The 21,232-nt window shown below is 38.6% G+C and overlaps 3 protein-coding genes across 5 annotated transcripts in view; 2 read left to right on the top strand and 1 right to left on the bottom strand.

Moving 5' to 3' along the window:
• Positions 1 to 2,388, top strand: part of ppa1a (inorganic pyrophosphatase 1a) — a 3,882-nt gene extending 1,494 nt beyond the window's left edge. The window contains 8 exon segments of the mRNA XM_034860180.1: positions 233 to 397; positions 481 to 567; positions 654 to 780; positions 889 to 1,016; positions 1,274 to 1,359; positions 1,564 to 1,633; positions 1,951 to 1,990; positions 2,083 to 2,388. Coding sequence (XP_034716071.1) covers positions 233 to 397; positions 481 to 567; positions 654 to 780; positions 889 to 1,016; positions 1,274 to 1,359; positions 1,564 to 1,633; positions 1,951 to 1,990; positions 2,083 to 2,111 — 732 coding nt within the window. The 3' untranslated portion in view covers positions 2,112 to 2,388.
• Positions 2,389 to 3,264: 876 nt separating this feature from the next.
• sar1aa (secretion associated, Ras related GTPase 1Aa) lies at positions 3,265 to 7,622 on the top strand. Of its 3 annotated transcripts, none has more exons than XM_034860177.1 (7): positions 3,265 to 3,351; positions 4,352 to 4,424; positions 4,667 to 4,786; positions 4,988 to 5,053; positions 5,216 to 5,319; positions 5,415 to 5,546; positions 5,650 to 7,622. In XM_034860177.1, exons 2-7 carry the CDS (start codon positions 4,367 to 4,369, stop codon positions 5,764 to 5,766), a joined length of 597 nt encoding a protein of 198 aa, XP_034716068.1. In that variant the 5' UTR covers positions 3,265 to 3,351; positions 4,352 to 4,366; the 3' UTR covers positions 5,767 to 7,622. The 3 variants fall into 3 exon arrangements, with proteins under 3 accessions (XP_034716068.1, XP_034716069.1, XP_034716070.1); XM_034860178.1 differs by having other exon boundaries at positions 3,269 to 3,351; positions 4,358 to 4,424; XM_034860179.1 differs by lacking the exon at positions 3,265 to 3,351 and adding an exon at positions 3,495 to 3,823 and having other exon boundaries at positions 4,358 to 4,424.
• A 1,456-nt stretch (positions 7,623 to 9,078) lies between these two features.
• The window catches only part of LOC117936800 (testican-2-like), a 37,050-nt gene continuing 24,896 nt past the window's right edge, over positions 9,079 to 21,232 (bottom strand). Inside the window, exons 4-11 of the mRNA XM_034860176.1 lie at positions 20,141 to 20,255; positions 17,058 to 17,166; positions 16,443 to 16,557; positions 15,636 to 15,755; positions 15,305 to 15,523; positions 12,912 to 12,974; positions 11,991 to 12,128; positions 9,079 to 11,549 (exon numbers count right to left, since the gene is read on the bottom strand). Coding sequence (XP_034716067.1) covers positions 11,404 to 11,549; positions 11,991 to 12,128; positions 12,912 to 12,974; positions 15,305 to 15,523; positions 15,636 to 15,755; positions 16,443 to 16,557; positions 17,058 to 17,166; positions 20,141 to 20,255 — 1,025 coding nt within the window. The 3' untranslated portion in view covers positions 9,079 to 11,403. The remainder of the gene's footprint in view (positions 11,550 to 11,990; positions 12,129 to 12,911; positions 12,975 to 15,304; positions 15,524 to 15,635; positions 15,756 to 16,442; positions 16,558 to 17,057; positions 17,167 to 20,140; positions 20,256 to 21,232) is intronic.

Genomic DNA, 21,232 nt, shown 5'->3' with positions numbered 1-21,232 from the left:
TATATATATATATATATATATATATATATATATATATATATATACACATAATGACACAATCTAGGATGATCCATGCTCCTACTTTGGTCATGGATATGAATCATTTTTGTTTCTACTTATTACAGTGCATATGTGCTAAGAGACACCATATCTCTGTGCTAAGAGATCAGGATTTGATACACAGTGATGACTTTATTTTTTGATTTATTTTTACGTTTTTGTTCTAGTTAAGTTTGTTTTTTGAATAATACAGCGATACAGTTTGTCTGTTTCTCAGATTGCAACCAAAGATCCTCTCAATCCATTGAAACAAGACATGAAGAAGGGAAATCTTCGTTATGTAGCGAATGTGTTTCCTCACAAAGGCTATATCTGGAACTATGGAGCTATTCCACAGGTCAGTCCTACTCATGGTATTCATACAACAGGAAACCAGATTGTGTCTCTGCAACATCAGACATGAGCATTCTCTTTTCACAGACATGGGAAGACCCCAACCACAAGGACAGCGACACAGGATGCTGTGGAGACAATGATCCTATTGATATATGTGATATAGGAAATAAGGTACAACTCTGGGCTTTGAAGAGACAGATTAAAATTCAACTGTTTGCAAACCTTTTTAATATTTTTTAAACGCCTCTGATACTCAGGTCTGCTCTAGAGGAGAAATAATCAAAGTGAAGGTTTTGGGGACTCTGGCTTTGATCGATGAGGGTGAGACAGACTGGAAGGTCATTGTGATCAATATTGAGGACCCTGAAGCCGCTGACTTCAACGGTATGAATAACCTGCAATAATAGTTCCTGGCACTGCTGGAAAATCTTCCATCAGTTACAAGTTATTCTGGCATTTAGAGTCGCCTTTGTTGTTGTCAATCTGTTGCAGATATTGATGATGTAAGACGACTTAAGCCTGGATACCTGGAGGCGACTGTTGATTGGTTCAAAAGATACAAAGTCCCAGATGGCAAACCGGAAAACCAGTTTGCTTTCAACGGAGAGTTCAAGGACAGGGTACAGCTTCTAATACTTACCTAACGTACTTTTGTTTTCTTTCTATATCTGGTCAGATTTGACAAATTAATAAACAACTAACAAATTATATTAATGTAAATAAAACATTTCAGAGGGAAAGTTAGATATGATTGCTTAATAATCTTTGTTGACCATGTCTACTTTATTTTACCTGGTATATTGATGCTTTCTTTGAACACAGAGATGAAGAACATGTGTCTTTTGGTTATTGTGAATAAAAAGTATGTATTTTCCAGGACTTTGCCATTAAAACAGTCAGGAGCACCAATGAGTTTTGGAAGGCTCTGATTTCTAAGAGGACCGACGCTGGCGAATTAAATTGGTGTGTATTCATCCTCCAATATGCAAACAGTAGGCTATATGACGGTATATGTGACAAATGCTATTTAATCCTGTTAGCTAATATAACAAATGCTGTAGCTGATTAGTTAATGGACTGTTGAATACCTTCTTACTGCATTTTTTTTTTAAACATTGCGATTTTGAATACAATTGTTTTCTTTGTTTGTTCTTTTTCTTGAATTAGCATGAACACTAGTGTCTCAGATAGTCCATTCTGCTGCTCTGCTGGGGACGCAGAGGCTGTGGTTAAGTCTGTAAGTCGGTTGTCATTTTTAAGTTCATGTAACCAGCTTAATCCCGTTTAATGAGACTAGAGATGATAAACATAACAGCATGTTGTACAACTTGCTAACACACAAAGCCTTCAGATAAAATGAAAGGGTCATTAGTGACTCCATGATTCATTTGGCAACATGAGGGTATTGGTTTTTAGTTCACCAACATTTCATGGCTTTCACATACAACATAGTTTCTACTATAATGAGTCCAAAATATCTAAACTGCACAAATATGTTTTCATGACCTCCAAGGTGCATTTGTTAAGCAAAAGTAACAGCAATTGTTCTCACAGGCATGTGCTCTGGGAGCCGAAGATCCCATTCCAAGTTCAGGTGGGTGTTTTGTACATTCATGCGTTTTATTGCAGAAAGTCAACAATGTTGTTACTCGATCATAATCGAAAAATGCCTGATTTTATTTTTAGTCGACAAATGGTTCTACTATGAGAAGTAAGAGGAAAGATCTGAGCAGAAACATTACTTCCTTCTTTCATTTCTTTCTTCATCATCATTTGATTTCACCACATCAAAGCAGTGCACAAACTGGATGAATTGGATTTATGTTTTAATGTATGTCACCTTTACTTGCTTTTTCTTTGTTCAGACTTGACTGTCTAGTGTTGTCAAAACTGCTTACTGTATGATTGTGACACAATTACATTTTAAATATTGGATAGTAGCCTATAATTTCAAGCTTGGTAGAACATAGCAATAAACTACACTTAATCCCAGGGTGTTGTGTATTGTATTGATTATATTGCCAATACTACATACTCTCATTATCACATTGACATGATGTTACCTACAGAATATGGATCAGTGTAGAATGGTCCCCTGATGGGAATAAACGGAGAGTGAGAAATCCTGCTCTGCCTCTAATCTTTCAAAATAAGACCAACAATCGGTCACCTCCTCATCCAACAATTCACGTGGAAATAGGAAACTAATTGCCCTACTGCCTATATGGGCAATTCCAGTAAGTATTATTATTATTATTATTATTATTATTATTATAATAATAAGAAGTATTCAGTGTTCCTCAGATGTAATACATAACAGAACAAATTACTGGTTATTAAAGTAGGTGGCTTTAAGTGGGTAAACCCAATGGAGTGCTTTAGATTGCAATTAAGGAATAAACAATAAGCTTCAATAAGCACTAGACACAGTGTGATTAGTTAAAAACTGTTGTTATGCATCTAGCAGGTTAAAAACATATGTATGAAATCATAGCTGCTCTGATTGCATTATGGTCCGCTTCATTAACTGTTTGATTTCACAAAACGTTGTTCTAAACGTGCTTAAAAGCTCTACCTTAACTAGGTACAACAGTAAACAGTAAAATCCTCTTATTACATTAATGCATGCATAATAATAATCTAATGATATAATATATGATAGTATAACAGTCAGGGGGCATTTTTCTGCAGTGAGTACTTTTACTCTTAATACTTTAGGTAACTTTTTATAATTATACTTTATTAACAATGTGTCATTAGTATTTTTACTTCAGTAAAGGATCTGAAGACTTCCTCCATCATTGGTACTGGTTCAGCAAACCATCTGATGACGGCGCTAATGCAATTAATGCTAAACGCCGATTTCTAAAACACGAAGAAGAAGCGGAAGTCTGATTGACTGTTTCCAAGGAGACAAGTACTACTGAGCGCTGGGCTACTGGTCAGGGCTGAGGGGTAAGTCAGTTAACGTTGAAGTTAGAAAACAATTTTGATCTGAAGACATTGTGCGGTAAGCATCAGTTCAGAATGAGTTTACGCACAGTCCGTAGCTACTCCTTTAAACGGTGTTGCCCTGACGCGCAGAGATCAGACTCTAGAAAGTACCACAGGTTTAACGTTAGCCAACATGCTAACTAGCTAAGAAGCGTCATCAAACGCTAACCGTTAGCTAGCTATGTCAGTTCACTAGCCCACTGAAACAAGCTAACCAACAGACACTACACATGTTTCGGTGTTTTTTTATAGTTTTACTTTTTTACAGTGCGATTTGAATTGCCATGTATCAATATAACGGTGTTGTTAATAAGAAAGTAACGTTAGCTAATTTAGCTAGCTACGGAGGACGCTGATAATAAACACAGGTGTTTGGAGGCACTGGATCTAAATGATCTGTGAAAACTTGTGAGCATTACACTTTACTTAAAAGGTTACTACCTAGCCTCCTGCTACCCATGTGGGCGCAGCTGTAGTGCCATGTCACAGATATCAAGACCACGGTATTATAAAAATGTGTGATGTAATGTTATGCAATGACAGACCTTTCTCGTGGCAGACATGTTGAATTGTCATAGCAGGAAAAGCACAGGTAAAACAGGTGTAGTTAACGATGGCTCCGTTCTAACAAGTGTCCCAGTAAGCCACGACAGTGAGCTCACCTAAATGGAATGATGTCGTTTTTAATGCAATCAGTATCACCTGTGCTTTTTCAGCCAAAATGTCTGCTGTGAAAAACTCAAGTGTTCAACCTCATGTGAAAATGATTAGCTATTGTATAAACTAGTACTTGTACTAGCTACTACTTATGTTATGTTGATATGTGTTTCTAATATAGTGTCTGCTTCACTTAAACATGAATAGATGCAAAAATATGCATCGTCGAGGCAGGTATTTCTATTTTTCTGGCTACTCAGTGCATGTAATCATTCATAGTAATCTGACCTTTTTCTTTTTTCAGTCAAAGGCCGCCAAGATGTCATTTTTATTCGACTGGATCTACAGGGGGTTTAGTAATGTTTTACAGTTCTTAGGTAAGTACTGTCATCATCTGCAACATTGTGAAAATGATTAAAAAGTACTAGGTAGGGGGGGGCTTAATTAAAATAACCATATCCAGGGTAGTGAAAGTGGAAAGTACCCAGTTCCTCAGAACCAAACTCAAGTACAGCACTCAAGTGAGGGTTATTGGATCGGTTGTGTTCCACTCCCAAGGATTAAGTAGGACTTGGTGTTCACTCATGACATTATTGATGCACACAAATATTTCTTCCAGGTCTGTACAAAAAGTCAGGGAAGCTGGTTTTCCTGGGCCTGGACAATGCTGGTAAAACAACACTCCTACACATGTTGAAAGATGACCGACTTGGCCAACACGTGCCAACGCTGCATCCAAGTAAGGAGAGATTCAGATAGTAGTGTGCCATGCTAGGTTCACATGTTAGAACAAAGATGGTCACCTTGTTTGTATCAGTAAGTTTTAGTTAGGATTATAGCTCCTATTAAAGCACAGGGTATTGTAGTACAGGCTGTATATAGGGTAGAGAAAAGGGCCGAGTAATTGCTCTAATAAAAATGGATCTTCTTTTTCTCAAAGCTTCTGAAGAGCTGTCAATTGGTGGGATGACCTTTACTACATTTGATCTGGGGGGACATGTACAAGGTGAGATTGTGTCCACTTATGCCAATAGTGAAACACCTTAGAAATAAGTCGTTATCTCTGCTTTTTGCTACAACAACAGCTTTTGGTGACATATTACATTGTAAAGCAGGACTTGCTGAAAGGGCAATTTCTTTTCACAAACACTTTTCTCCTGGCTGACAGCTCGAAGAGTGTGGAAGAACTACCTGCCAGCTGTGAATGGAGTCGTCTTTCTTGTAGACTGTGCAGACCACGACAGACTCTCAGAATCCAAGATTGAACTCGATGTAAGATTAAACATCACTGTTGCAAGTTGTTTCCACCAGGCAGTACTGACCGTCTGTTAGATTGAGAATGATTGTGCTGTCCTTGTATTTTCCAGGCTCTCCTGGGGGACGAGACCATAGTCAATGTACCAGTGTTGGTGTTGGGTAATAAAATTGACCGCCCTGACGCCATCAGCGAAGGAGGACTGAGAGGAGCTTTTGCTCTTGATGGTCAAGTTACCGGAAAGGTAGGCGTGTCATGGACCCTGTCTTTTAATCTGTGTGTGGGCACATGTCCTGGCGCCTGCCTGACGACTGTCGTCCTCATTTTTCTGTATTTGTTGTCGACAGGGAAATGTCTCTTTAAAGGAGCTGAACGCCCGGCCGCTGGAGATTTTCATGTGCAGCGTGTTGAAAAGACAAGGCTACGGGGAAGGTTTCAGATGGTTATCGCAGTACATCGACTGACATGCAGCACTGAAGCTTAACCGGAAGGGGTTGTCTTGACACATATTTTTTTTGAAGCATGACAAAGACTCTGTCTCTTTGTCGGTGTCAATCAGCCCCCAAATTTCAAACTATATTATTTATAAGAACGTATTCTTTTTAATGCTTTATTCCGGATTTAAAGGTTTCTATGCAAACTTTTAAAGTGGTTCATGGTGAACTGTCTTACCTGTGTTATTAATGTGAGAATTAACTGAGTTGTCTAACTCCATGGCCAGTTAATTAGGTTACAGCCAAAGGTTTCATACCTTAATTACAAAACACGAGCAGATATATACATTATGCAAGAATTTAGACACGTACACATTAGTTTTGCATTATTTAATATGGAATAACTATCCACTCTAGTTGGAATTTATTAGGAAGCAAGTGATATAAATTAAGGATTTGTGAGATTGTTTGGGTAGCTGACATCAAGTTCAGGTTTTGAAATCTATACATCTAAATAAAGATGATTCATTTAAGTTTGTTTTATGTAATGTCACGCAGCCACTGCCTTCAAAGCATATAGCCAAAGATGTATGCTAATGCATTTGGGTTAAGCAGGGAGAGAGATTGGATTTCAACAAAAGACATCTTCCATGCTGAGCACTGAGCCAAAATAACATCATCCCCAATCCCCTTCAGAAACCAAAAAGGAGAAGAGACAGCATGTCCCACAGATAAATCCCAAAGATTCAATGATAATGATTTAAAGATGATGAGTAAGCTGAGCCTCATCACTGACGGGTGTGCTGTGAATAATGTCTTATCACTTTCAGACACTTGATGGAATTGGCTTGTTTATTTCTGCGTCCTTTCTTATTTGTTGACCCAAAGTGATTTCACATTTTGAAGGCAGCTAATAAAATAAATTATTCTTGATTATCTTTGTCTTTTAAGTGTTTAGAACAGAACTCAAAGATAAAATGTTCTAACCGAATGATGACGTTCAATGGCTGCCCTTGCTTTTATTATGTCCTGAAGGCTGTAATAACGCGTTGCACTTAAAATGTCGGCAAGCAATAAAGTAGAATGACCAACTGTACTGTAGCAGAGACAATCTTACTCCTCTGTATTTGAGAGTAGGACATAGTGTATGTAGTTCTGAGACTGTTAATTGAAATGTATCAATAATATTCATTTTGTTGGTGGTTATTTATTAATTTAATCTAGATCCTGAGGAATATCTCAACATGTAGGCTGTGCAACAGTGGTAGAGTGCTGCAGGTAATGTACTTTTTGACTATCTAGGAAGATATGAGAGTGCACTTGCAAATGTTACATGTGCTAACCTGTAATTTAATATTCTAATCTCATACTGGATGCTAGAGTTCATACATTCTTACAATGGCCTGTGCAAATTTTAGAAGCTGGAAATAGATAATGGGAAACAAACATTTAATCATTGTACCCCATTTACTGTTTCCTGCATCCTATGTTTACAGGGTAATATTTTGAATATTCTGCTTATTAAAATATGCAGGGATGTTTGTGACTGAGATAAAAAAAGATAAATATGAAGCAGATTTTTTCTTTTACAGGGAATCTTAAGTGTTGCATGTAAAGAAACTGCTTTTCCTTTGAACAGTGTTGTGTACCAGTCTCCTAACTCCTGTAAATGATGTATATTACAGATGTAAATGTTTGTACAGTAACTGCCTATTAGCTGACAATAATAAATCACTGGAGCTATTTATAACTGATTGACTTAAAATAAATGTTGCAGCGTTTATCTGTGTGAATAATTTAAACATGACAACATGCATACATAAAGATAGATCTATTTGATGAGTGAATCACATCTTGTAATAAAACCAACTTTTTTTTTGACTCAACTTACACTGTGTCATTTTTGTTTATAACTCCAATCAACACCCCGCACTTTTAGTCTTTGTTAAGGTAAAAAAAAGCATTTTGTCTCTTATAGGTGGTTAATAGAAACTGATTAAGGGGAGCTTGTTTGTTATGAATGAGATATATCTCAAGATAAACCCATTGAAAGCAGATGCCAAGGTGGAAAGTGACCACTACTTAAGTCCTTTATAAAGACATGTTCTCACTTTGACAAGTATAAAAATCTAAATTACATAAACCTGTAATGTTGTAAAAATATTGCAAGACTGTGAATTTTTCTTTAGGCACTGTATCTTATGTGTTGTCATAGTAGCCATCTATCGACCAATGTGAGGCCAGAGGGCTGTACAGCAATCTTGGAGTCATTTTAGTTTCAGACCTGTCATTGGATACTCATGTAACTCATGTTTCCTTTTGACAGATCACTGATATTTTCCATTCATTCTCAGACATGGAGAAAATCGTTGATGCTTTTATCTTCAGGCTTAATCATTGTTATTCACTTTATTGTAATGTCAAACCAACTGCAGCTATTGCCGAATGCTGCTTCCAGGCTTTTAACACTCTCCATGAGAAGTGACCTCTTTACACAAATCCCTGCTGCTCTTTACCGGCTGCCTGTCAGCGTTAGAAATGATTTTTAAGATTTTACTGCTGCAAATTTCTCAAAGTGTAGGCTACCTTTGAGCTATTGAATCCAGGACTTTTACTTGCGATTGTAGAATTGCTAAATGGACTTAAATAAACCAGAACAGATCCATTCATAGCTACTTTGATCAGTTTGCCCTCTGACAGTGCTGTTTTTCACAATATGGTCATTTAGTGGTATGCAATTTGGCAACCACTCCACTGTAATGTGTTCTTTTAGCATGAGGTGGCAGCTGAGCATCAGAATATTTTCATGTGCTTGTCAGAGACTACCGGAGAGGAGATTGCAGCTTTCAACTTCTTCTTGTTTTTGTTCCACTGCAGGCACCATGATTGTGGATGATGGTGAAATTGTATTTATTTAGTGCCTTGCAATCACGGGCTGTAACTGGCCTTAGCTGTAATCATCTTCAGTTGTCAGTGCTTTACACACCAGTTGGGGGACCTAAAGGCCATGAGAAAGTAGTTATGTGCTCCAAAATATTCATATTTACACTCCTAGCTTAGTTTTTATGGCAAATTATTCCATGTAAGGTAGGCTGGAGGTGCAGTTCATTCATGCTCAAAATATCGTTTTAGCTCACAAGCTTAAATTAAAAAAAAATGACAGATCTGATCCATGTCCTTTTTTGACCACCTCCCTACAGCAAAGACAATCAACCTGTCTTTATCTTACAAATGTTTTTCATTTCCTCACAGGCTCCTAAGCAGTGTTCCTTCTGTGACTTGCTGGTACAATTGAATTTCTCTAAATGATAATAGTTGGAAAAGATTGAAGTCAACATCCACTTTGGCTCCAGTGCCTTTATTAGTAAAGTGCTCAGCCTAGAAGTACATTCTTATTCACTAACATGCAATACTAAAAACAACCAAATGGCTGGCCTAATAGCATGAATGAAGACATGGAAATAGTGATCTCATAGAAAAAAAAATACAATGTGAATTCAAGTATACACACAGAACTTCAAGTAATGCACACAATTGTTTTTTTGTTTTTTTTTAACAAAGTACAGTTTTTCACGTTGCAAACTCAGAATGAAAGATAGTAGTGGCACATTCTTTGACATGATTTCAGAGTTAGTGACTTGTGGTTTCAACTGTGGGTGCAGTTTGGGTCATTTAAGTACATTCTACAAGTTATAATTAAAGTAATCTAACTGGAAACGTAGGTCCTGTATAGTTGTGCCTTTCCACTTAATGCGTAAAGCATGTAAATTTAAAAACTGCATTGAGCTGTGGTGCAACTATATCGTAAAGGTAGCTTGAAACCGGAGTAACCTGAAATCCTTGAAGCTATCTTCACAGATCCTTTACACTGGATGTATATATTTACAGAATCAGTTTGGAAATCCATACCACATTTCACTGATCTGCTTTAACAAAATTATAACATTCTGGGAAATATTTCTATCTATTTCAAGATAGATGAAAAGATATATTTCTTCTCTTTATCTGTACCATAAATATGAAGCTACAATCAGGAGATGATTAGCTTAGCTACGCTGCAATAATTGGTTTGGTTGGCCACTGGAGGGCAGCAAAAACAAGTTGTGAACACAACAGTGACATACTATTTACTAAAGACTAAAAAATAAGCTAGTCTGGCTCCGTCCAAAGTCAACAAAATCCACCTACCAGCATCTATAAAGCTCACCAATTAAAACATTAGAGCTCATTACTTTAAACAAAAACTGTAAAAACTATTTGCATTTTTACAGGATGTTATGTGCCGGCCTGTGCTTTTTCTGGTGCAGTGTCTCCCTGGACAGTCCGGCACATAATAACCCAAGATGTTGTTGTTGTTAGACTGTGGTTTTTGTACAGATAAAAAAAAGAAATGTTATTTAGTGAGATTTAGAAGTTATGTTCTGATTTTGTTCTTTCTTTAGAAAGAGCAGTGTCCTGCCGTTATGCTAAGCTAAGCTAACCGCCTCATTGCTCTAGCTTCAGCCAAAGTCCCACCCCTTCTGTTTGCCTAATTGGGGCCGATCTTTGAAAAAAAAAATGAACGGTGGTCAATGGTAAAAGACTAACTATTTTCTGGTCCCTATCGACTTGGATACCACATGTGATGTTTTTCAAAATAAAAAATGATTTTACATGTCAAAAATGTCAGTCTGTTGCAAGATACTTAAGTAAAATGCTATGGTAAAATACATAATCAGATGGACTACAAGTCCAAGTCACCTACCTGACATCACCACATTTTGCCTCCACTCTGAGTAGCTGCAGCTCTCGACATGACCCGATTTATAATGGTGTTTACCTCTTTTGATACTTATGCCCTCGTCTTGGAAGAAGACGGTAAAGCTCGAGAGGGAGACAGCCATATTTCTCTGGTTCGACACGCCAGAAGTTCACTAAGTGATCTCATAGAAAACCTAATGTTATTCAACTTTTGACATCAAATTGTTTATCTCTTGACATGTTAAATTATCTTTTAAATTTACACACATCATTTGTGAAATGCATGGCACAATCAAACTGGACCAAAAAAGAATTAGTACCTCTCATTGACTCCTGTTCATATTTTTTCTAAAGATAGGTCCCATGGACCGGAAGTAGAATAGCGTGACTTTGGCTCTCTATACTGTATTTAACAGTGGTATCGAGCTTCTTATAAAACTCTTGGAAGGAAAGCAAATAGGAAAGCATTTTGTTCCCCAAAATGTCGAACTATTCCTTTAAATTCTAATCTCTATTTAATCCAGTGGGACAGTGGCTCTAATACTCAAGCAAATGTTCACACAATACAAAATTACTGGTAATCTCTATATGCATAGATGGCGGTTGGACAACACGGGAGTTCTGATGGACTTTAGCTACCTATGGCGCAGCAGTCAGTGGTTTCTGCTTTTCAGGACGGCAAAACAAAAAGCTCTGTTGCTCAAAAAATAGAGACAAGAGAATGAAGCAATTACACGTATATAAGACAAAAACTGGTTATCGTCTTGTCCCTGGACCTGCCCAGCACCACATATCCCACCAGGATGATACACAACTCCATCCCTTCCCGATCCGGTCCCAAAATCTTTTGCTGTGAGAAGAGAGCCATCCCTGTAGATCTTCAGGCCAGCGGCTGTGACTCGGCTCTCCCCGTGGGGTCAGACAGTTCTACCAGATGTATCCTCCATCGTCTGCCTCGCCCTCCTCTTCTTCCTCCTCTTCCGCCTCCTCTCCGGTGTCCTCTGCCTCCTTCTCCTCTTCATCCTCCCATCCCACTCCACTCCCAAAATCTCCAGAATATCCCGCCACTTCATCTGGAAAATGATAAATTCACGAGGGATGATTTTTGTCTTAATACTGAAAGAATTAGTTGAATTGTCTGACGGATACTTATGTAACAAAAATGCCAAACATTAGCTTGTTTTAGCCTCTAACATGTGAAGGATTTCTGCTCGTCAATAGTACTTGTGATTGTAAACTGAACAAAAAAATGCAAATGTAAGAATCTAACAAACTGTTGCCTAAAGAATTCCATTTTCTAAAAGTGTCTGTATTATTCAATATGAATGATTGAGGCAGTTCAGTGCACTAAAATCAAGAAAAACCCAACCTTGATTAAGAAATAAAAATACTGCACTGGCAAATATTTACATGTTTTGAGAAAATTCGACTTCAAGGACTGCAGGCAAAAAATGACTTAATGAAAAGCTTTTCTTGCTGTGTACAATGTGAGAAATAGCTGTTTGCCTAATTACCACAGTCAGGGTTGCCATGGATTCTGGTGCCCATCAACTCTCCACCATGCTGGTCGACGCACCAGCACTCCCCTCGGCTTTGGTCACACTGCACTTTCTTGTAGTAGCCGTCTTCATCGCAGCTGGGAATGTACATCTCTGCAAGGACGCGCACACATGCACATGCCTAGTTCTTAAATATTTATACAGCCTTAGCAGCACACATAGCTGCTAATGCTAATGCCTGAGATGACTGCAGAACAAACGGGAATGCCAGCACGCTTTTGTAAATCTGTAATAAAACCATTCGTCAGGATTGAGAGGCAGATTTTTTGCCCGAGAATACCACAGAGATAGAGAAAGCTTCCCTGTTTGTTTAACATAAGCTGTTGGATGTGATTTCATGCAGTATGTTGGCAGAGTTGTTTCCTTATGGTGTGAGAGTGGCGTATAAAATGTAGTGACAGGCTCAGTGACAGAGCTCCTCTGTTTCTGCCTCCCTCAGGACACTCTTGTCAAACCCAAAGTGAGGTTCTCTAACAAGCATCACTACCGCCCCCCCCCTCAACTACCGTGAAGACTAGAGTAAGCACAAGCAATGAGACAAGTGGGCCGCACGGAGGGACAAACATTTCTCTGGGTTTGGAGTCTGAATAGTAAAAAGCAGCTATGTTGCATGCTGTGTAAATAGTGTAGCATGGAGTTTCTCAGGGAGCCAAACGGACGAGTTTGCCTTGATCTTTCCCAAAGCCAGCACTGCCCTCAAATCCCCCCCCCCCCCCCAAATGCTGATTAGGACCTAATCCGAGGCATGCGCTTGTGATCTCTTGTATAGGCCTCCTCAAGCTTCTAGTGTGTTGCTCCAGGCCTTATTACGTAAGTTATCTTCAATCAAATATATCTTGAATTTCACAGTACTGCTTCGATAACTGATTAATTTACCGGGCTTCTTCTTGGTGGCCTCCTGCACTTGGATCCTCTCCAGCTCGGCGAGGCACGGTGGCTCTGAGAAAATCAAACAAGAAAAGTGATGACGGACAATGACAGTTTGTAGATGTTCACAGCATTTCTATCGTGCTTGCACAAAACTAGACGTCCACAGAACAAATTAACAATGCTTTCAAATTATTATCATAAATCCATTATCACTTAATGGTTTATAAATACCATCAGCCGGTGATGAAATATCGATCAGGGAGTCAGCATAATCTATTGCATGCAGGTTAAATGCCTGATCAGTAGAGGTTACTACCAGAAATATCCTGTATATGTTTAGTAAAGGTCAAATGGTGCAGATGTTGCAAATGAGCACATCTGAAAAAGCACTGCGATTGTAGGTCATATTCAGAGGGACACATCATAAGACAACAGTTACTACAAAATTATGTTAAAGCTTGAATAGCCTACTCCAAACAACTAGGGACTTTTAAATAGTGACTCTGAATTCATTTCTTTTTTTCTTTTTTCTACTGCTATATTTACCTGATTTATTGTTTTCTTATGGCATCTTATATTTGACCAATACTTAGACCGATGGACTAAATGTTTTGGGACCACTTAGGTCGGGTTAGGGTAGTTATGGTTTCTTTTTTCTTCTTCTTTTTATGTAGGTTGTTTTATATATATACATGTTTAGTTTTTCATCCAAACAATATGAGTGTATTCATAATGTGTATTATTTGCTAGTGTCTGGGCCCCTTTACACAAGCTTTAAATGGCTTACCAGGGCGTCCCATTTCACTTATCTGCATTATGTCTTATGATTCTACATTGAACCATGGAGCATAACCTATACATAAATCCTATACATATAATGCCAGGAACATAGCTACAAAAGTAATCTTTCATTTCTAAAGGAATATTATAATATATATAATATATACACCAACTTAGATTAATTATAGGATCGTAAAAACAATATTGAATCAAACCAGATCTTAAAACCATGTTTTAATAGTTAATGCCATTTAAAACATAAGATGTAGGGATATTATATGACCTAATAAAAGCAAAGTACTAGTAAAGAGTGTATGCATATGATATCAAAATATACCATCTGCAGTTGTGCTGTGAAAGAAAAACCCAATAAAACATTAGCAAATTGGTAAAAGCTGATGCTGAAACAAATATATTTTAAAGCTTATTTTTCAAAGAAAAAGATACAGTACATTCAGAAAGTATTCCGAACCACAGTGACGTAAGTATTCTGACTGGTTTTGTTGCTCTGACAGGCATGTCAGCTGGGAGACCTTATATAGAGACAGGCGTGTGTGCCTTTCCAAATCATGTCTTATCTGTTTCACAGGTGGACTCCAATCGAGGTGTCGAAACGTCTAAAAGATGTTCAAGAGAGGGGGAGGCACCTGAGCTGAATTGTCAAGTGTCATAGCAAAGGGTCTAAATAGTTATGTGAATGTTATATTTTAGTTTTTGAAGTGAAGGGGTCTGAAAATGTTCCGCATGCAGTGTAGTTGCATGTGTATGACAGCATGTTAACAATAGTAACAATAGTCTTTCTGTGGAACCTCGACATGGCCATGATTGCCAAAAAAGCCGGGAGGGGGATGATTGAAGGGAAAATCTGCATGATCTGAACACAATAATGCTTAGTTAATGGACTTCTGTGCAAATCATGGAATGTCCATAGGGAACACCACGTTCAAGCTTAGTTCATACATGGTACCAGAACAGCTGAGGCCAAAGATCAAATGATGGATCTGTGGCTGTATGTGTACGACACTTGGATGAAGCGAGAGCTGAGTTGTGACCAGAAAGTTGAGACCAAAGGAGTCTTTTTAGCTCATAGGCATTTTCTGCAGCATGGCAAATAGACAAAACTTTGATGGGACTTCTGTGAGGCCATAAAGAAAGACTTTCCATTCAGCAAAAAGGGATTCTGGCAAAACTGTCAGATGACTCAGATAAAAGAGGTCTTGCCCTGATTGTTCTCAACAGATCTGCTATCTACATTTTACTGCTCATCATGTGGAAGAAAACTGTCAGACCTGGATAAGCAGCGATAGAAATTAGAGAGAATGGATGGAGAATTCAAGCATATGTTTGTACAAAAGGCTGATGGTTAAAGAGAAAGCAAAAGGCAACCAAAAATTGCTTTCAGAATTGGTTACTCTGATTGGTTTATTGCATGTCACGCCCAAAACACACCTACGAATTAATGAAGACACTAAGTACAACCCTTTTCAACCAAGCTTTTTTGCCGCTCAGTGGTGGAATAAAGTTATCATTGCATAGCCTTGATTTTCTTTGTGATGTAACTTTGCTTTTTTTAAATTTTTAAATAAACTCAACTCCATCAAGGAGATCCCTTTACTCACTTTCTCTCCAGAAGCAGAGGCACCACTCTGCCGTAGAGACCTTTCCATCCTTGTAGCTGTCGCAGGAGTTGAAGAAAGGTCGGATGCAGACCTCGTACTTATCCAGGTTAATAGCAGCTAGCTCAGCTTGGTCCAGGTACAAGTCACTATTGGTGTCTAGCCTTGAGAACATCCAGCCAATGGAGTCCTTGCAGCTGGCGACAAGGCTCTTGTCCAGCGCTGTCAGAAATAATTTGCATAACACTTTAGTTTCTTTCTGTTTATACTACATTTATTTGCAAGACAATTGAGTTGCAAGTTTGAGAATAAAGCCTCTTTGTGAGTTTCTAACCTGAAGCGCTGCCAGCTCCGAGCTTGCCAGAGTTATTCTGCTTCGCGTTTCCATGAAGGAGTTGGAACCAGTCTCTCAGGCGGTCACCCAGGTCTGCCAGGTCCTGGCCGGTGCAGCTGTCTGAGGGAACAAAAAAAGGGAATCCAAGCGTTCAGTACTTTGGCCTACACTCAAAAACTCAATCTGACTCACCTTCCAAAAAGACAGGCTTCCAATTGCTTTTACTGATGTACAGTGAACCGAATCAAAGGCATATGTTTCCTTCACTGTCAAGGTGTACTGTTCATGCTGTCATTTGCTGTCATCAAGTCTATGATCTGCTACTTAAAAAGAAAAATATTTTGCAAATAACTCTACGGCAGAAAATTGCTGTCGTCCAATAGAAATGAACTTTCCGTTTCAGGCTAAGCATTTATTCCAGTCTACAGATGAAAAACAGGAGTAACATTTCATCCTTTTGATCAATTGGCATTTTTACATGCCCAAGAGCTTGGGCAATCAATAATGTTTGTCTGCAATGATAGATAGTGTACACTCTAAATAATATATCACTACATGATTGAAAGAGTAGTTTAACCACATGGGGGATATTTGACTAACAGTAATCTCTGAAATTGGCAGTGAGTATTGATCCCAAATGTGGAGCATTGGGTTGATGGTCCTATTCTACTGACAACATGTTGTGTGTATCATAGCTTTCATTTTATTGTTGAAACCTTGATTCATGAAAGGGATGACAGTGATGCAGACAGGGAGGTGTAAATCCCCAAATTATGAATAGAAGAAGGAAAAGAAAAGGTCACTTGCCACGTTTCGTGTCAGTATTTGTGAGGGTAACGGAGGCAGTGGCACAGGGACAGAAGCCAGCACACATGATGCTCAGCTCTTTGCCTGTGAGGCAGGCCTGCTGCTCCAGCTTACACTGTAGGGAGAAACAGAAAGACGGTTAAAATATGTATGGAGGTGACCGCAGGAAAAAGAGATTGTTCACTCAGATTAGACACTGCACTTAGAGAAAGGCATCAAGACTGAGCTGTCATTTTCTGCCGTCTTCTCATGCAAGGTCAAAATTAAAAACTATACATAAATCAATAAAGAGTCCTGGCGGCCGCCGCTGTACGATGATGCCGCGCCAAACAACGTCAGTCATTAATCATACGGCCGTGTTGAGCCGCTGCACTTGTCCTCCCGCGAGCATTGATGAACTGTGCTGCCCTGCTGCGTCCACGTATATGTCAGCGCAGCAGGAAACAGCTCTTGACTGGCCTCCTCTCATTATTTAAAACGTTGACATGGGCGCTTTCTATTCCTTTTCAGGGATTTTTTGGTGGCAGAATCCAGTAATAAAGCAAAAGAAAATGTATTCAGATAAAGCGGAGCAGTTTTAAAGAGAGATGCTGGTGCAGAATATTTTCCTTTTACCTCAGAGGCGTAGTTGTGTCCATCAGAGCCACATACAGGTGAGGAGGCAGCAACAGGACAAGGCTTGCAGCTGCTTTCATGGGCCTCCAGCTGCCCAGACTGTTTGACTCTGAACATGACAAGAAAAACAGTAAAATGATGGTCCAACCAAATTACAATTACTTACTTTTAGTGATATCTAACCAATCATATAGTTTAATTTCCCCAGTTTGTTTCGAATATCTGTCACTGAGATGCCACCCCAATTCAACAAGAAAGAAGTAGAGTCTACAGACATGCTAGCAACTCTGTGAGGCTGTACTTGGGCATGGAGTTGCTTTAAGCTTAATGCTAATGTTAGCATGCTAATGTGCTCATATTGACAATGCTAATACCTGCTAAACATCAGCAGATATACCATTTACCAATACCAACGTAACCATCTTAATATAGTCTGTTAGTATGCTAACATTTGCTACCTGGCAACACAAAGTAAAGCTCAGGCTGATAGGAGTATTATTACCTTTGAGGGTATTTGGTCAGTAAGTAACATTTTTATTTGATGATAGCGCTAAGGGAAAAGTGAGGGGATTATGAAATTCAGGAAAAGAATATGAATTATGAAATTCTGGAAAAGATTCCTAGCATTTGCACCAGAGCACTGAACATACTTTTAGTTGCTAGTTGTTTGAGAAGAATGCACATCCAATTTCTGATGACATCTCTCTCCTGTTCCTGTTAAGGCTGAATGCACTTAGAGTTGCTTGGACAAACAATGGATGTAACGGAACACTGTTGGGGGACACACGTTGCTGTATCATTTTTCCAATGTTTACTTTTCCTGTGGAGGGAATGGCAATAGAAACCTCAGAGGCAGATGTGTACGCTCGTGGGTAAATAAAACCAAAATTGCCAGCAACGGCTGCTAACATTTGCTTGCACTGCATTGTAAAAACCCCCTTGCCTGCCTTCCTCTCACACAGTGATTTGAGTTCATGCTAGTCCTAGTGAGCACAAGCATTATGCTGTGAAGTACAACTTCTGTGGCTGAAGTCGTTTGTGCTTATTACCCATTATTCGACACAGTCTTTCTCATCTCTAGAGTGACTCTGTAAATGAAGCACTTTATTGAAAAAGATAAACGCCTGTCGCAGCACAGACTTTGCAGGTAGTAATAATCCACTCCATTAATTCTTTTCAGACTGCAATCCTGCTCATTTGTTTTCCAGTCAAAGTGGAATGAATGGCTGAGGGAACAGCTTTACAGTGAAGTTTACACTGAAAACTAAAGGGTCTTTGTAAATGAAGGAGCATCTGAAATACTATAAATCCCAGTATTACATCAATCAAAATGTATCCTATCCCAAATCCTATAAAGCTGCCCTATTATTAACAAGGGTAGTTCAGTATAATTTTTTTACAGCAAGCGGCTCAAGCACACTACTCACTCCATGTTCAAGTGGTTTGATACTTAGAACACTGTTGCTTGGTTAAAAAACAATAAAATGGATGCCACTAAGCACCTTTGTTTTTCATAATTGGTAACTCATTTTATGTTTTCTGCATATCAGTGTCATGCTAGCGCAGTGCCTAAAATGGGCCAGTACTCACCAGTACTGAGCACCGGCACTGATTTTTGTCCACATGAGTACCCTTAATTTTTAATTGTTGTCAACAGTTATATTAATGGGATGATATTTACACCAAAATAGGCTATAATTCATTTATTAGGGAAAACCAAGCAATTATACTAAAAATCTGACATTCAGCAGCCCCATATAGCGCAAATGGAATGATCATTTTGTTTGATAACCCCCTTTTCACATTTAGGGTCACCTCTACATGATATATGTTTGAATATAAATATATCCAAGACACATGCAATGATCATATCAACAAACTGCTGAATTAGGGTACTGGGCACCTTTTTTGGACCAAGTCAGGCACTGATGCTAGGGTAAGAAAAGGCAGTCTAGACTCAATTGGGAGATATCGTAGCTGTCCGAAATTCCCTATAAGCTGATATGAATGTGTTTTTTCCTCTCAGCTGCTATAATTTCAGTCCATATGATATGATATGGACACAATGTAAAGTTTGATCAGATTGTAAATACACTGTATGTCATGCACAAATACAAGGTGGTGGTGAGGATTTTCAAATGTGCTGCACTGAGAAGACTTTCTCCACTTTCTATGGCTTATTTGATTGCATGCTAGTTTTAGTTTGTCTTAACTGCATAATCAATTGGGTTCACAAACCGACGACCCGTCAAGTTTTAAGTAATTAAACTAGTGGCTTCATTATTAATTAAAACTGAGCCGCAGGAGTTCAGGATACATGATACATTAGATTACATCCACGATGAGTCCTGTATTAGTAAAGCATTAATTAATCATAAGGTATGTACCCTTGACATTAAGGGTCCTTCCATCTTTCCACTGTGTCTGATATGACCTGATATTAACTCATTAGCTGTTATGATTTCAAGTGGAGCCATGTATAAGGATAAATAATGACGATAAGGAGTTAAAGCAGCTAAAGACCTGAATTGGACTTTATTGACTACTAAGTGATTAATGTTGACAATGGTTTTCAATATAAAATATTTCAGTTCTTTAAATTCAGTGGCATTTAAATGTCAACATAAATTATTCAGCAGTGATTAATGTGCTATATATTAGGATTTGATAGTCAACTTAAAGTTGTGAAATTAAAAAAGAAACTGATCTAAATAGTAAAGTATGGTCAAAAAGAAAATCAGTTTTCTCAAATTGGCTAAGTCATCTTCAGACATTAAAGATTGTTCAGTTTTCCGACATTACTAATTACATAATTACTCTACTATTATACTTACTCATTGCTCTGCATGAGTGCCGGAATGAGTGTTCAAGCTGAAATGACATCATTCCTGACTCATGACACTCTCTGGCCCTTTTACGGAGTTTAATCAATAGCTCTCACAGCTACTGAATGGCTTTCAACTGACACACAGCTAATAGCTGTTGACACCAATGCCAGAGAAACATCTGTCCATAAAGAAACAGCAACAACATATCTTGAAACACACAAACAAGCCTCCCTCCAACTTCAGGACTCTACCTACCTGTGCTCTAGTGTCTTGCGATTCACACACATGGCCCTCTGGTAGCCCTGAACAAAGCACACCTTATGGCGGCTGCACTTCACATTCTGGCACGGGTCCTTGGTGGTGTCCATAGCTGCGAGCACAAAGCAAAAACACGGAAAATCAGCAGAGTTATCAATCACTGTTGAAGTGTTTTGCTTTAATTCTATACTTTTGTCACCTCCTTCAGAAAAATAAAGAGCTTCTTGCGTTTTTTTAGGAACATGTGTTCAACAGATTGACAATAACAGCAGCAATAACCACAAAACAGAGAAAGCTGCTATTTTGTGTGTTGCAAAATCAAATCATTATATTTACAACTTAAAATGATCTTTTCTCCACTCCTTTGAACACGGTCGTATGCAATAATAATCATCAAATGTCCATCCATCCATCCATCTTCATCCGCTTATCCGTGTAATTGGTAATGAAAAATATTCTAGCAGTGTTAGGGCTGGGCGATAGGGAGAAAATCAGATATCATGATATGCTTGACCAAGTACCTCAATATCAAAATTGTGGCAATATTCTGGGGTTGACAAATGGTGCTCTAACAAAATATCTTCACTCCTAGATTTTAAATAAATAATAGAGCAGCTAGAAAAGTCTGGTAAGTTCAGAAAAGTACATCACTTTACTGTCACTTCACTACTGTCATATCACAATATTACAATATCCAAAATCTAAGACAATATCTAGTCTCATATCATGATATCAATCTACTATTGTTGTATTTGCCAGCTCTTAGCGGTGTACACAAATGAGTCCATCGATTTTATAGTCAGCAGTGCTGAAAACATGGACGCCTAGCTGTCATTAGCGAGGCAGCCTTTCATCAATAGCACTGGCTGCAGTGTCCAATGGCTGGGTGTGATTGCCAAAAAGCCTGAGATCACTGATTGAGCATCTCTTTCTCTTGGCTAGTCACATCTCACTTCCCAAATGTCAACTTATCATCGGCTCCAAGTGTCTTTTTTCTCTCGTTCTCTCTCGTTCTCTCTCTCTCTCTCTCTCTCTCTCTCTCTCTCTCTCACACACACACACACACACACACACACACACACACACACA

Source organism: Etheostoma cragini, chromosome 21 (genome assembly GCF_013103735.1).
Source record: "Etheostoma cragini isolate CJK2018 chromosome 21, CSU_Ecrag_1.0, whole genome shotgun sequence".
Taxonomy (NCBI): Eukaryota; Metazoa; Chordata; class Actinopteri; order Perciformes; family Percidae; genus Etheostoma; species Etheostoma cragini.
Note: the sequence above shows the minus strand (reverse complement) of the source record. Positions and strands in the feature narration are given on the sequence as shown.